This window comes from Typopeltis vanoorti, chromosome 7 (assembly GCF_054136105.1).
Source record: "Typopeltis vanoorti isolate ZY-2024b chromosome 7, IOZ_Tvanoo_1.0, whole genome shotgun sequence".
Classification (NCBI taxonomy): domain Eukaryota; kingdom Metazoa; phylum Arthropoda; class Arachnida; order Uropygi; family Thelyphonidae; genus Typopeltis; species Typopeltis vanoorti.
Window position 1 is genome coordinate 49,908,422 of NC_143555.1, and position 16,028 is coordinate 49,924,449.

At 34.1% G+C, this 16,028-nt stretch overlaps 1 protein-coding gene across 1 annotated transcript in view; it reads right to left on the reverse strand.

Annotated features, from left to right (window-relative positions):
• The window catches only part of Sf3a1 (splicing factor 3a subunit 1), a 265,118-nt gene that overhangs the window by 42,698 nt on the left and 206,392 nt on the right, over nt 1–16,028 (reverse strand). Inside the window, exons 15-16 of the mRNA XM_090395253.1 lie at nt 14,026–14,117; nt 6,154–6,296 (exon numbers count right to left, since the gene is read on the reverse strand). Of these exons, the coding sequence (XP_090251379.1) occupies nt 6,154–6,296; nt 14,026–14,117 (235 nt within the window). The remainder of the gene's footprint in view (nt 1–6,153; nt 6,297–14,025; nt 14,118–16,028) is intronic.

A 16,028-nucleotide genomic window follows, 5' to 3' on the forward strand; every position in this document is an offset into this window, starting at 1 on the left:
ATCAGTGGACCGGCAGTTTTTGGAAGATGAGATCTCAGAGGCATTCTCTTTGGATTAACTAAGTGATAACCTCTCAGCATACTTGGAATTAGTTTCTCCACCTGTCCAATATTACCAGTTCAAGAACTTATTCATAAAAACATTGAAATCTTGGAAGACTGAAAATTTGGACAACTCTCCTTTTTTTCTAAAGCCATAGTACTTAAAACCATAATCTTTCCTACTCAGCTATACATAATATATATTAGAGACATTACAGAAGTTGAAGAAAAACAATTATATCATACACGTGTTCATTTTTTTTTGATCCCACCAATACCAGGAAGTTCAAAAGAAATTTCTTCAACTATCAAAGAAGCATGAAAACCTATGGTTCCCAGTATTTAAATTTTGCTATTTAAGCAATACATCCTCAAAAACCCAAATATTGCAGACTAATCATACATGTGCAGAACTTGTCCAGTACTACCCGGATTTTCATCTCCTGCTATTTGGAATAAATTATTACAATGGCCCAAGAGCTGAGACTGTTCCTGAATACTACAGTATTCTGCACTTACTCTACAACTGCTATAGGCACTGACATTCTTTCCAATAATAAGAGCAGAATTTGATATAAGAAAATCTTTAATCACTTCTGCCATGAACTTTCACAGTTGGGTATTAACAATGACACTAATAATGTACTGAAGTTCCAAGTATACCCTAACAGGAGGGATCTTGTTTGGAGAATTGCATATGGTCATCCTCCAGTTAACACCATCAAACAGAGGTATTTAAAATCAGCAATCCAATCTGTGATATCTGCTATAGATTGGAAACAGCAGAACATGCATTCTATAGCTGCCTCTTGCCCTACCTCTTTGGAGATTATGCCCAACAGATTACATAATCTGTTGGGCATTTCATTACTTACAACTGAACAAGTTCTTTTTTTTGCAATACCCTCACATCACACCTGTCAGCAATGAAAAGCAGTTTTTGATTTTTATAATTAATGAGAATTAATTATAAAAAATTTATGGAATTAGGAAAAAAAATGGCTTGGAAACATTTTACAATATTGTATTATGGAAATTCTATCATTCAGTCCAACGATGTTTATATTTAAATAAAGAAACATTTTAGGAGATACCAAATTTTTGGCTAGATGGTATAGACCACCTACATAATGCAATATTCACCAGAGGGAATAAAATTGTCTATTTTTATTATGAGAGGATTTTCACATGGTTCCATTCTCTTTGTTCACTTTGGTCAACTGTAGGGATGACTGGAAAACAATCCCAGGCAGAAGGCCAACTCAATGCAGCTTACTTAGATAAGGCTACCAATCATCTCTGGATTTTAGTTTCAATTGATCTTTTGGTTGTTCAACTGCATGAGACTGGTGAAAAAGGAAAAAAAGAAAGCCTTTGGCTACATGATGATGATATAATGGAGCTAAGGCTTTTTTTCTATCTCTCCTACTATCCACCTGTCCTTTCTTTCTCCTAATACCATCAGGCTCTTTTGTACCCCTACACAAGTGGTTCTCAAACTGTGGGTCGTGACCCTGAGAGAGAGAGAGGGGGGGGGGGGGGCAAATAGCTTGAAGGGGGAGGGCATGGCATACTTTCCTACAGATAAAAATTAAAACTGCCCTAAATCAGTTTTAAAAATAACAACAAATAAAAATACAGAAAGAAAAACTTTTGATGATATAGGTTTTAATTGTCATGAATTTCAAAATAACTAATAATTATTTTCTTCACTGGCAGTTATAAAACGCGTGTGTCAGAGGTAGCGTTGACAGTTCGGCAGCGGCCACATCCTCTTCCAGGCAGCACTATACACACGCAGCAACTTAATGACATCTCATTGGCACTTGTTTCAGTGCAATTGTGCTGATTTGTTTACCTCTTAAAGTTGACCTGGGTTGTCATCTCTGAATGCAAATGAGCAAGAACAACTCATCGATCTCACTAGTGATACTTCACTGAAAAGTAAATTTAAGGAATTGTCTTTGTCAGAGTTCTGGATACATAGCGGCAAGGAATTCCCAACTTTGAGCCAAAAAGCATTGAAGATCCTTATTCCTTTTGCAACAACTTATTTATGCTGAAAAGGCTTTTCTGCTTTCGCAGCTATGAAGTCAAAGTATCGTTGAAGACTAAATATTGCTAAAGAGCTTAGAGTGGCCATTTCTGATATTACACCACGTTTTGATAAACTTTGTTCTCAAAAGCAGGCCCAACCATCACATTAGACTTTGATATTTATATGTTTGATTATTTTTACAGAGAAAAATTAAATACTTGTTAGTTAAATATTGTTTCATTTCAATATATATATTTTAGTTAATTGCAAGTGTTAAAACTAAATTTTATTGTAGGCCTAATATTGTGATGCTTTAATTATTTTGTGTCAAACACTGTTAAATAGTATGTAGAAAATACAAAATAAACTGAATAAAACGTCAAACTTAGTGTGGCTTCTATTTTGATAAATAAAACCGGCAAGAGGGGGGGGGGGGGACAGTGTTTTTTTAAAAATTTTGAGAACCACTCCCCTACTCTACTCTAGGCCTATGATGAACATCCCTTTACTTACTTTAACCTCAATAAAGTTTAAAACCAGTCTGGCTAGTGACCCTCCCTTAATGCATAGCATTATGCACTTCTGAAAGTGTGCTTTGCATTGTGGGATACCAAGACAACTGGTGTGAAGTCATCTGTCTCTATACAAGTAGCCAAGGATTGAATATATTTCATGCACAAATTTAATTTTCGTACACTTTAATAAAGAAACAATATAATTCTTAGCAAGGTATATAACACATTATTTTGTATAATTTATTATGCAATCAGTTACAAAAAAAACTAATAGTAAAGTTCCTAAAATACATTTTATGCAATCATATTAAAAAAGTATGAAAACTGAAGTTGTGATTGTAAAATCAAAATGTTGTATGTACAGTAGACTGATTATCATTATAAGAATGAATATCACTATCAAACTCACTGACTGTAACAAATTATTCAAGTTCTAATTAAAGCCCAATAATGATATTCCAAAAGAACTCCACTATTCAATACAAATCACGCCCTTACAAGTTTGCTATAATGACAGTTGACTGTCTAGAGATTAATCTCTTTAAAAAAAGGACGCATTTTCTGTGTGCACCTGTTGTCTATTGAATATAACTTAGTATCAATAAAAGTCCCTGCTCACATTTTATATGTGTTATTATCATCATCAAATCTTTTGATTTTCAAAATTTTCTTAAAAAAAAAGATAAGAAAGAAAAAAAAATCACATACAGTCAAGTGAGTACAGAGAGTTCTGCATTAATAGTATAATCTGCTTGGGCTGATAATATGACAGCATCATCATGAAGTGCCATTCCTTAATCTTTGATTAAAATGGCCTGACCCTGCATGATAAAAACTTTTACATCTTGAAACATGAATGGTTGAACTTCTGTTAATTCATACGAAATTATGCAGTTCAGCAATTCAGTGTCTCCAGGATGGTAATCACTCTTAACAGATGTTCACCCATTTTAAAAGTGGAACCATCAGAGAAATCTTGCTTGGCTGACTGTCTCATCACTAAATGTTATTTGCATTATGCATTTCAGTTGCTGGATGATTGTGCAACCTTATGACGTTCTGGTACCATAAATGCTAACTCACCAGAATGATCATTATAGGTTTAATTCTAGATGCTCATTTAGAGGAAATCTTCCTAGGTTTTCGTTTATCCAGAAAGTTTTTAACTTTTAATCTTGAAAAAATTGACTATGGAATTCATACAATTTCAGACTAACATGAGTGGTAAGGCTGAGGATTATGAGATGGCAACAGTTGTGTGCTATAATCTCTCTTCACTGCTTAGAAAATACTGGGAGTGTACTCATTTCCAAAATTTAGTTGTGACTAAAAGAGCTCTGCCTACTCTCTTTGTGAAATAAAAAGATATTACATAATTTATTTCAGTTGCCATCTAGCCAATTTCTATGCAAAAGTAAACCCATGTTCTCAGACATCATGAAATCCAAGATAATAAATTAGATTTTAAGGAGGATCACAAATAACTATCAATACGGACATGATATTATCCACATGTCCATAATCTCTTTAACACATAGCAAGATATCACTGCACACACTACACTGTTAGTAGTGTGTGCAGTGATAGTAGGTAACACATTTTACTGAAGAAACAAATTCAATCTTGATACTTTAAGATGAATTCTATAAATTAAGTTTGGGTTATGCATATTTATAGTCATATACATCAAAAGAAAGTATATGAAGCAATGCATAAACAGTCCACGTCTTGAATGCTTGTTTAGTCATTCTCTTTTCTCCCATTCTTTCCAAATGTACAAACCATCTCAATCTGCAAGCTCTGATTTCATCAGACAGAAGTGGAGATCTATGGAGTTTATAAAGTTCTTGATTACATCTTCTTCTCCATTCACCTGTTGTTACAGGTCCATAGATTTTTTTCCTGAGGATTTTATTTTTAAAGATCTGCATAGCTTTTGCACCATAGCCTGTTATGTTCCTGGTTTCTGCTTCACATAAAACATCAGGTCTAATGATTGTCTTGTATATTTCCATTTTAACGCTGGCATAATTTTGGAAGATAATAAATTATACAGTGAATAAGATCCACTGGAGGCATGTATTCTAGCTTGTACTTCTGTATTAATTTTATTATTTCTAGTAATTAATGTTCTAAGATAACTAAAGGGATGTGGTATTTTTAAATTTCAGGTTATAGTTGACAAACTAGTAATTTCCACCTTGATTGTTATTTCTACAGTTTTAAATATTCAGTTTTATCCTGTTAATTTGTAATCCAAGTTTTTCAGCAGAAGTTTTAACTTTTCTGAATGTTATTCTAATGTCTTCAGCATTTTCTCCAACTAGACAAATATCAGCTGCATATCCTAATATTACTGTTCTGCTTAAATGTTATTTCTTAGTTTCTTGGGTACATTTTTTAAGCCATGATAAATAGAATTGATGAAAGGGCTTCTTGCTTCAATTCTGTCTTGAGAGCAAAAGGCAGGTAGTATAATATTGGCTATCTTATTCAAGTAGTCAATATTATGCTTTGGCTGTTAGTGATGCCAATTTTGATTAAATTTATTATTTTATGAGGTATTTCAAGTTCATTGAATACTCCCCATAGGCCTTCTCAATGAATGTTATCATACACTTTTTCTAAAATCTATAAACAAAATATGGACCCGCTGTTTATATTCCCATTTTTTCTCTAGTCTGGGATAAAAATCTGGTCAACCGTGGACCTATTTCTTTGGAATGCTGCTTGTTATTTGCCTATATATTCTTCTGTATATGGCAAGATTCTTTTTAATAACATATTACATAAAATTTTGTAGCCTGTATGCAGGAGCAATATCCCTCTGTAATTTCACATTCATTTTTGTGTCCTTTTTTATATATTGACATGATTACTGATTCTTTCCATTCCAAGAGTCTCTTCATTTCCCATATTAAATTTACCACTTTATGTATTTTTGTAGTTAAGAAGTGAAGTTAAGTGGGGAGAGAGTACTGTTAAAGTAATCTCTCCCCACCTAGAGATTTCATCTCTAGCACCTAGAGATGAAATAGCAAAAGTTAGTCCATTGCTATTGTTGTTGTTTTCACTGAACCTGTTTTCTGGATTCTAATTTCACAGATAAAATTTCTTTAGTTATTTAACATAAACTGTTCCTGGATTTCTTCAATCTGTTCATGTAAAAATTGTCTTTTCATTGTCTGATTATGTTACTGGCTTCCTTGTTGTTCTCTTTATATTTCTAAACAACATGAATATTAGATGGGTTATTAAGCCAATTACTTCATTTCTTAACTGTCAGTTCACATTCTTAATTCAACAATTTTTCCAATGTACTTTACTTTGAATTCCAATTGAGTTTTCTGCTACTTTTATGTTATCCTTGATATTGGTCCAGAAATTCAATCTCATATTTTCTTCTCTCTCCTCTGTTTTACCTAGTTTAATATTCTATCTCACAAGATACACATGTGCTGAAATATATTTATTGTTTATTATGACCTTAAGAATAGCACCAATTAGAAAATAGACAAAATAAATTACACTAAAATCAAGGAGGCATAAAAAGACTTACAGAAGCCCTTTAATTTTATGAATCTGCTGAATTTGTTCTTCAATAGTAATATTAGCTCTGGCAGCTCTAGTTGCAGCTTCCATGCTTGCAGTATGTCCATCCCATGTTACCTTTTCAGGGCGTTTTTTATCTTCTTCACCAATCTTAAAAAAGAGAAATATAGCATGAATGCAAATATAATCCAAAGGAGTCATTAAAGATTATTATAATTGCATATTTTTATAACTAAAATAAATTATTCTAAATGTTTATTCTGTGATTCTCTTCACCACTGTGACATTTTATATTCATAGATAACAGATATGAATAAGGAAAAATATAACAGAAATACACTCATAAGCCAAACATTATTGATGCTCTTTCCAGCCAACCAAACTGCACAGTTGGCTGAAAAACAGGGAGGTAGTGATATCCTGGTTATGGGAATTGTTTTCATGTACATCACTGGATCCCCTCATTCTTAATTACTACTGAACTGAAAATTCTTACCAGGAGACACACACACACACACACACACACACACACACACACACACACACACACACACACACACACACACACACACACACATATATATATAATTATATCAGTGGCTCGCATGCCCATTTCAGTTGGGTGTGCTGTTGTATGGTTTATGCAAAACCATACAACAGCGCTACAAAATTCACATCAATTTGACCATATGATTGCATTTTTATTGACGTGTGAACATTTTAAGAGTGCATAGCACAAAACGCTTGGCCCAATGCAATTAATTGTAGGAAAACTTTGAATACTTTAATTTATCAATTAATTGTAACCGAATCTGCATAGAGTGGGGAACAATGTGTTTTTTTAAAAGATATAATACAAAACAATAATAAAGGAGAATGCTTTATTTGATTGGTATATTTAAATTACTAAAAAGTGAACCATCATTTATGAGTTACGTGAGAATAGGAAATATAAAGGAAAGAATAAGTGAGAGTAGAAATACTTTTATTAATGGCAAAAGAATTTTTAATAATTAACATTTTTGATATGTGTGTCCTATAAGTTGCTGGGTAGAGTGAATAGCATGCAATCCAATAAAGTCTAGACATGAATAAGTGAATTGATAATGGTATAACTTAAAAAAAAAAAAAAAAAAAAAAAAAAAAAAAACTTACAATGAGAGGGAAAGAAATTTGTTTGCAAGTATAAATAACTAAACAATAATAAATAGCTACTAATACATTTAATAGTTCAGTTAAAAACTATAGGGAGAGGCTAATCCAATGAACTAATAACGTGGATCAAGGTGATTCATTTAGGCAGGGCAGGAATACATGTGGTTTGATGGAGCAGCCAATCATCTCGTAAAATTTGTTGTGCATGTTAGATGTATTTCAATGGTTTATGTATTTTGAGGGAGGTCTGAAAAGTTCTCGGCTTGACCATAGATGGCAAAACTATAGGCAAGATTTTTTTTTTTTTCTAAGTTGGCATATCTGTCATAAGCATTCATGTGAAATTGCAAGTCATTCTATCAAGGAGTTTGTTTTATACAGCTGTCTGAAGTAAAAGTGTTATCCATATCCCTTGAAATGGATAAAATTAAATATTGTGCAGTTATAACATTCTTTGTAAAAGAAGGTTTAATGCCAAAAGAAATTCATTCGAAGTTCATAAAAGTTTATGGGCACTCTTCTCCTTCGTTTTGGACAATTAAGAAATGGGCTGGCGAGTTTATACATGGCCATACCAGCCTCGAAGATGATCCACATGAAGGATATCCAAAAAGTGTAACACCACCAGAAATCATTGCTGAAGTGCACGATATGGCATTGGATGACCGGCGAGTCAAAGTGCGTGAAATTGCTGAGACTACAGGCATTTCAAAAGAATGTGTAGGATATATTTTGCATGAAGAATTACAAATGAAAAAGCTTTGTGCAAGATGGGTGCCACGCTTGCTCAGAGCAGATCAAAAACACGCTCACATGAAAATCTCTGAATAGTGGTTGGAGCGTTTTAACAAGAATAAAACTGATTTTTGTGCATCGATTTATTACTATGGATGAGACTTGGATTACCATTACACACCAGAATCCAAACAGTAGTCAAAATAGTGGACAGAAGCTGGTTGTTCAGCACCAAAGAAGACAAAGTCGGTTCCATCAGCAGGAAAAGTCATGACATCGGTGTTTTGGGATGCTAAAAGGCATTTTGTTTATTAATTATCTTGAAAAGGGTGAAACAATAACTGGGGAATATTATTCTGATCTTTTAACCAGACTAGACAAAAAAATTCGTGAGAAGAGACCCGGTTTACAGAAGAAAAAAATCATCTTTCATCCTGACAATGCACCTACTGACAAAGGTGTTTTGGCAATGGGAAAATTAAGGGATCTGCACTATAAATTGTTGGAACATCCACCCTGTTCCACAGATCTGGCTCCCCCCTGACTTCTATCTCTTCCCAATACTAAAACTCTTCCTTGCTGGTCAGCATTTTTCTTCGAATCAAGAGGTAGCAGCTGTAGAGGGGTATTTTGCAGATCTTACTGAGAGCCACTACAGGGACGGGATAATGGTGCTAGAGCACTGCTGGAATAAATGTATTAGTTCTTAACGGAGATTATGTTGAAAAATAAAAATATTGAAATTATAAATTTGTTTTTTCATTGTTAGGCTTTATTGAGCTTAACATGTACTGAAGATGCCTGTGACACACAGGAGAAAATTATACTATTAAAAAAAAAATCTTTTTACCTGAGATTTTCCGTCATTAATTTTGTATTTATATGTCTACTCACGGTATTCCCTTACTAAGAGTTAGTAATAAATTCTATTTAGTTTTCTTTTACATGTGTGAAGCCATTATTTAAAACATCATACTTTGGTTATTTACTGGTATTATCCTTAACATGAAAAAAATAGGGAGTGCTTGTCAAAGCTGTATAACTGAGAAGAGACCTCCACACAGCCTTTAAAGGAATGCGGAGAACGGACTAGGGCTTCTGACCTAATGCCGAATCCTCACCTTCTCGTGGTGCACCTTGTTGGGTATCTACCTGGATACAAACGAACGAGGATGGGCTGGCAATGTGGGATTCAGCGAACCAGATTGTACTCTTATTGGCTCAAACCAATATACAAAATGATGGTACAACATGACAAAATTTCATGCCGGCTGGGGCGTCGCACAGTTAAACAAGGCCCCATTGTTTTTGCCAGGGAACTAGGGCGAACAGTGAAAAGTCAAGCTACTGGAACAAATCCTAAAACTTACCCCAACTCAACATCACCAAAGTTCAAGATCGGTACTATCAACATAAGAAGCCTAAATGGCAAAGAAATGGAGCTAGCTAAGGAATTAGATAAGTACCAGAGCGACATAATAAGGGTGACTGAAACAAAAAAGACAAAAACTGGTGAGATCTTTCTGAGCAATACATACAAAATGTTATATTCAGGCAATGACAATCAAGGAAAAGAAGGAGTAGTCATAGTATTCAACACAAAATAGGAGGCTAATCTTCTTGAATGGCAGGCAGTCTCAAGTAGAGTGATGTGGGCAAATATCAGAATGGGGAACTGGAAATGAGACTTATTTGTGCCTATGGTCCCACAGAAGGTTCTATTAAGGAAGTGCAAGAATTTTTTGAGGCTTTAGAGAAAGCATCTAACACAATGAAAAACGAAAAGATGGTCCTTGTTGTGGATCTAAATAGCAGAGTAGGAAATGATTGCCAGGCATACAAAAATATTTTGGGAAAATTTGGAGAAAAGAGAGCAAAGCTAATAATTTGCAAATACCTTCTGGATTTCTGCTCAGAACATGGACTGGTTATTACTAACACCATGTTCTAACATAAAAATGTGTACAAATTCACATGGAGAGATGAGGCAAGGAATAAGAGAAGTCTCATTCACTATGTCATTGTTGATAGTGATGTTTTCTCACTGGGGCAGGACACTAGAGTGTACAGAGAATTTGAAATTGGAACTGATCACCATTTAGTCTTGAGCAGGATAAAATTGAATTTCATATTGAAAAGAATAACATGTAAGAAAGTTTTAAAGCAAATAAAAGTTGAGCAGCTCTCAGATGAAAACTGTAGACTAAAATACACCATTATTCAAGAAAAGATGAAAGAGTTTGAGAACAGGAACCAAACCTTGGAGATACAGTGGCAAACCTTGAAGAAAACCCTGATTGATTCAGCCAGAGAGGCATGTGGTGAGGTATTCTGCAAGGATAGAAAAATCAGAACTCCATGGTGGACAGAGATAGTTAAAGAGGCAGTGAAGGAAAAGAAGAAAGCATATCAAAAGTTCCTGGCAAATAAGTCAGCTTGTGCTCTTAGAGAATATAGAGACAAATGCAAGAATGCTAAACACTGTGTAAAACTAGCTAAACAAAAGTCATGGGAGGACTTTGGCAAGAACATAGAAAATAAATATCAAGAAGGTGGCAAAATATTCTTGAGGTTAATAATTAAGGGGATACAAATCCCTTGTTGTTCAACTGCCAGTAAGCAAAACTCTAAGATCGAGAACTACAAATCTATGAATTTCATACATATACCGAAAAACTATCGGCGAATCCAAGTGTAAATGACCACTTGGTAGTACAACACCAAGGCAACTCGAAGCAAAGGTGGAGCAAGCTCCCACACTATCCTTGATATTTTCTCTTAATGTAAAAACACAGCCCCTAGGGGATGTAATACTGTAATTACAGTATGAGAGATCACTACACTTAATTATTATTAAGGATGCCAGAAAAATAGCCGTTTGGCCTGAGGGTTGTTGAAGAAGCTTAGAAATGAAGGAAAGAGTGCTGTAAAAGGAGTTAGAGATGATAAAGGTGATATGAAAACGGGAGAAAAAGATATCATTGAAATATGGAGTAATTATTTCGAAAAATTGCTAAATGAAACAAGTCGTGATAGCACAGTGGTAAAAAAACCCAACTGGCATACATATCCATACTTGAAGTAGAAAAAGCCATCAAAGGCTTGAAATGTGGAAAGGCAGCAGGAGTAGATGATATTTGACCAGAAATGCTGAAGTATGGTGGTATAAAAGTCTTACAGTGGCTGCACTGCATAGTTCAGAAAGCCTGGACAGAGGGACGAATTCTCAATGACTGGAGTAGAGCTCTCATAGTACCCATACATAAAAAGGAAAATAAAACTGAATGTGAGAATTATAGAGGTATTTCCCTACTGAGTGTTCCTGGAAAGATTTATGCAAGCATACTTGAGAAACAGTTGAGAAGAATTGTGGAAGAAAAGCTTGGTGAAGAACAAGCTGGATTCAGGCCAAATAGAGGCTGTCAAGATCAGATCTTCACTTTATGACAAATAGTTGAGAAAGCATAGGAATATAACAAAGATCTGTATTTAAGTTTTGTCGATCTGGAAAAGATATATGACAAGGTGCCAAGAGAGAAGCTATTCAATACGCTACAGTTATATGGTGTCAATGGGGCATTATATCAAGCAATACTTAGTCTTTATTTGAGTTGTAAGTCAGCAGTTAGAATTGAAGGAGGTACACGAAGACAGTTTTATGTTAAATCTGGTGTCAGACAAGGATGTACATTATCCCCCTCTGTAATTCATTAAACTATATGGATCACATTATGAAGGAAAGTGGTATTAAACATGATATCAAAATTGAAGATGTTAATGTCAGCTCTTTGCTTTATGCGGACGATGTTATACTTCTAAATAAATCCGCTACAAGTTTGCAAGATTCCCTGACTAAATTGAATATCTGTTGTAATAGATATGGTATGAAGGTCAGCAATAAAAAGACAAAGACAATGAAAATAGGTAGAATCGTTGAAATTGTCAACTGCATTGTGAACAGAGAAACTGTGGAACAAGTAAAACATTTCAGCTACTTAGGCATGATTTTCAGTGAAGATGGTAAATTAAATATGGAAATAGACAACAGAATCAACAAAGCTGGTATGGTAGGAAGTCAACTGAATAAATTTATATGGAATAAGAGAGAAATTAGTCAGAACACTAAATTAGCTGTATACAAGACAGTGTTCAAATCAGTTTTAACTTATGGATCTGAGATCTGGGTCAGAAGTAAAACACTTGACCAAAGATTAGAAACCGCAGATATGAGAGTCCTGAGAAAGATTAGAGGCGTGAACAGATGGCATCAATGGCAATATCTTATCAAAAACGAGGATATTAGGAAAAATTGACATTGTCACCATCCAGGAATGCGTTAGCAGAGCTAATCTCAGGCGGTATGGTTAGTTAAATTAAACAGAATGGGCGAGGAAAGATTAGCAAAACAAGTGTTCTCTGGTTGGCAGGAAAATGACTTATAGGAAGACCAAGATATAGGTGGATTGATAAAGTACAAAGTGCCTTAGACGACAGAAATATAAGATCTGATAATGTTGGAGTCTTGACAATTAACAGACTGATTTGGAGGAAAATTGTAGATAGGAAGTTAGGAATGATGTAAATTTTTCATATAGTACTATCATATCCTGTACACCCCTTGAGTATACATGTGAGGAATTTGATGATGATGATGAAAAAAAGATCAAGATAAGATATGTGCAAACTCTCTCTCTCCCTCTAAAGACTTAAGATACTACTGAAAATCAAAGACAGAGGACTGAAACTAGCCATTAAGAAGTTTACAAATTTTTAATGTGAGTGTTTCATTCAACATGAACTTCATTTGCCATTATTACTGTGACCATCTGTAGTGCCATTTACCACATTTATAGAGTATGCAAATATAATGGCAATTTCTTCACACATATATTACATAACACAGCCATGTTGAATTCTTTCAGTTTGTAATCGTGATTCTTTCTTTTAATCATCAAGACTTGCCAGAATTGGTGGTACATACACCCCCCACCAAAAAAAAAAAAAAAAAACAACTAACTGATTAAGATACAGAAGAAGATGTGGGAATCCAGCACCAGTCCAACATAACACACAAATCAGATAGTTTCTTAATGATAATCATTTGATGATAAGAATGGGAAGGAATCATGTTGTACTCGAAATGTGTTGCGAAGATGTTTTTTTTCCTTCAAGTTGTGGTAGTTATTGTATTTAGAGATTTGATAGGCATGATAATTCGTTATTGCTTTTAAGTAGCTTTCATAAGATCATCTATAAAGCTGACTGGTGACATCTGTGATTCTCAACAACACTCGCTGTTGACTTCAGAATTCTATCCATGATTTGTGTGGCTATTTCTCCTTATCATGAAATAAAGTCTAGACAGCAATGTCCACATTAAATTCTCTTTGAAACCATCTCTGTACAATAATCACAGATCTAAGATTGATGAAACCACAACATATAATTCATTTTCTGTTCATGATTACAATTTGCTGACATAATAAAAAAAATCCACATGGTAGATAAGGCTGGAGTTAAGTGAATTTCTTGTGGATGAGTTACTATAGCATATATATTCTCCACCCCCCCCCAATAAGTATTTTGGATTTTTTCCATTGTTTGTTAGGCTCTATGGCCTATCACAGACAAGTAACCTGGCTCCTTTGAAACCTAATTAATACTCTGACAGGGAAGTTAATTCTATCTGCATAGTATATTATGGCTATTAACTACATTCTCTTCTGGCTGATTTATCAGATGAAAAATCTGCGTTTCAAGGATGAAAAACCCTGCTACCTGCATACGATTATCTAACTCGTTTTCAATCAAAAAACCCGATGAAGGTTCTTCACGTCTGAGATTGGATTCGAAGCCAAGACATTCAAACCAAAGGATATTGTCAAAACCGAATGAGCAATGGGATTGTTATTTTGTATTTTTTGCAATAAATATTTCAAAGTTCCTCTGTAATAATTCTATATACACATATATTGTATAAAAGCAAAACCTTTTTCCCAATTGCAGTTTCTTCATCTCCAGATCCAAAGATATCAGTACGTCTCTCAGCAAACTGTTTCAAACTACTTTCAATAGCAGAACCTAAAGAGAGAGAAATTTCAATTGGTGATATATTTCAACAGATAAATTAGAGAATATGTAAAATTTACAATCTAAATTTTGTAAGAAAGAAACAAATATGAAAAACAATTCTAAATGATATTTTTAGCATCATATGAAAAAAAAAAATCAAAGGCTATACAACATTGAGTCATGATACAAAAATCCATCTCATGAAAGTGTTCTCTTGAAATGTTTTTGCACCACATTTATATACATAAACCTCTCTTATTCATCATAAACTTAATTATAAATAGTATAAACAATCATATCCGCGCAGTTAGCCTAGTAGTTATGCGCTTCGCAACCATATGCCTGGGGAAGGAGTGTCCTAGGTTCAATTCCTGTCAGAGACGTGAGGAGCTAAAGGATCTTCCTCAGCAGTTGGGTTTTCCTCCCAGTTTATCCTGAGATTTTTCATCCCGCTAGCAGGCAAACTGGCCTTTGAGAACTCAACACTACGGACATAGGATACACCAGGGCATAGGGCTGACCACCTTATCCTGTGAATGGTTTGAGGTCCGTTGATTAATAAACCCTTGACACCGCAAAGTAAAAGAGAGTAAAAGGAAGATGAGATGAGATGAACAATCATCGATTCAATATTAAGTTCTTTTTAAGTGACTTATGTGCCAGCCAGCTTTAAAGAAAACAGAATTGCAACCATATTTTATCTTTCAACCAATCACTTATTTGATTATTTAGTAATTTGCAAAAAATAAAAGTCCACACAACACGGTGTCGTGTTACAAAATCCACCTCATGAGCAGTGTTTCTCAATTTTCTAATTCACTAAACAAATAATTTTTCAATAGTGGTATCTCGCTAATCCGAACTAATAAAAACCGAGCTCGTTCGGATTAGCGAATTTTCCCCCAAGAAGCAACAATAACTAGCGTTTAAGACAAAAATAATCAGATTCTAATGATACATCAATTTAATTCTGTAAATAAATGAATTAACTGATAGAAAAAATGCTACCGTCCTGTAATATGAAACTTAAAAAATAATACAGTACACAAGTTTATTTTAATTAAAAATTTAGTTTGTATGTATCTGGATTGTTGAGGGTTCTGATTTAATAAAATTGCATAGTTCAGTACATAACTTAATTTGCGTAAAAAATATCACTTTCTTGTACACAACACACAAAAAAAAAAAATGTTTCACAAAATAACACAAAAAAAATTTTTTTTTTATTTCTTTGTAAAAAAAGTTACTGATTTTCTTTTTCTTTTGCTTCTTGGAAGTTGAACTTTTTTCGAATGCTTCTTCTTGGAGCTGCATTAGCAATAAAATTTTGGGGAATGGTGTATCATTCTGCTTACTATACACATTAAAAATGTAAACTGCTTCTTCATGTTTTACTTTTTTTTTTCTTCGAATTCTTTATCGTCATCATCATCTGCTAATTCATTCTGTAGCGTCATATTTATAATTTCAGCATCTGATTTGATTTCGAATTCACTTTCGGTTCTACCTCTGATCCATTCCGTAACCTCTGTTTGTGAAATTTCAACAGTGATTTATAATTCTAACCAAATTATGCACGTTTTGAATTTCCGCTTTTTGTGTATCACCGCAGTTATCTTCATAAATTCTAGAAGGCCAAAGTTTTTTCATGACGCTCGACAGCGGTGATTCATGCCGACAATACAGTACGTACTGTACAGTATAAAAAAAAGCAAGCGTGAACACACAATAAATCAAAATAGGCCTACAGTATGACCATACAATCGACAGTATATATAAAAAAAATACTGTACTGTCTTCTTCTTCTTCCTAACATGGAATATAGGCCATGTGGCCTGCTCCGGTCTCATGCCATCTCTTTCTTGGTCTTTCAATTCTTCTTTTTCCACTTATTTTGTATCTGTATAATATTTTTGGTAG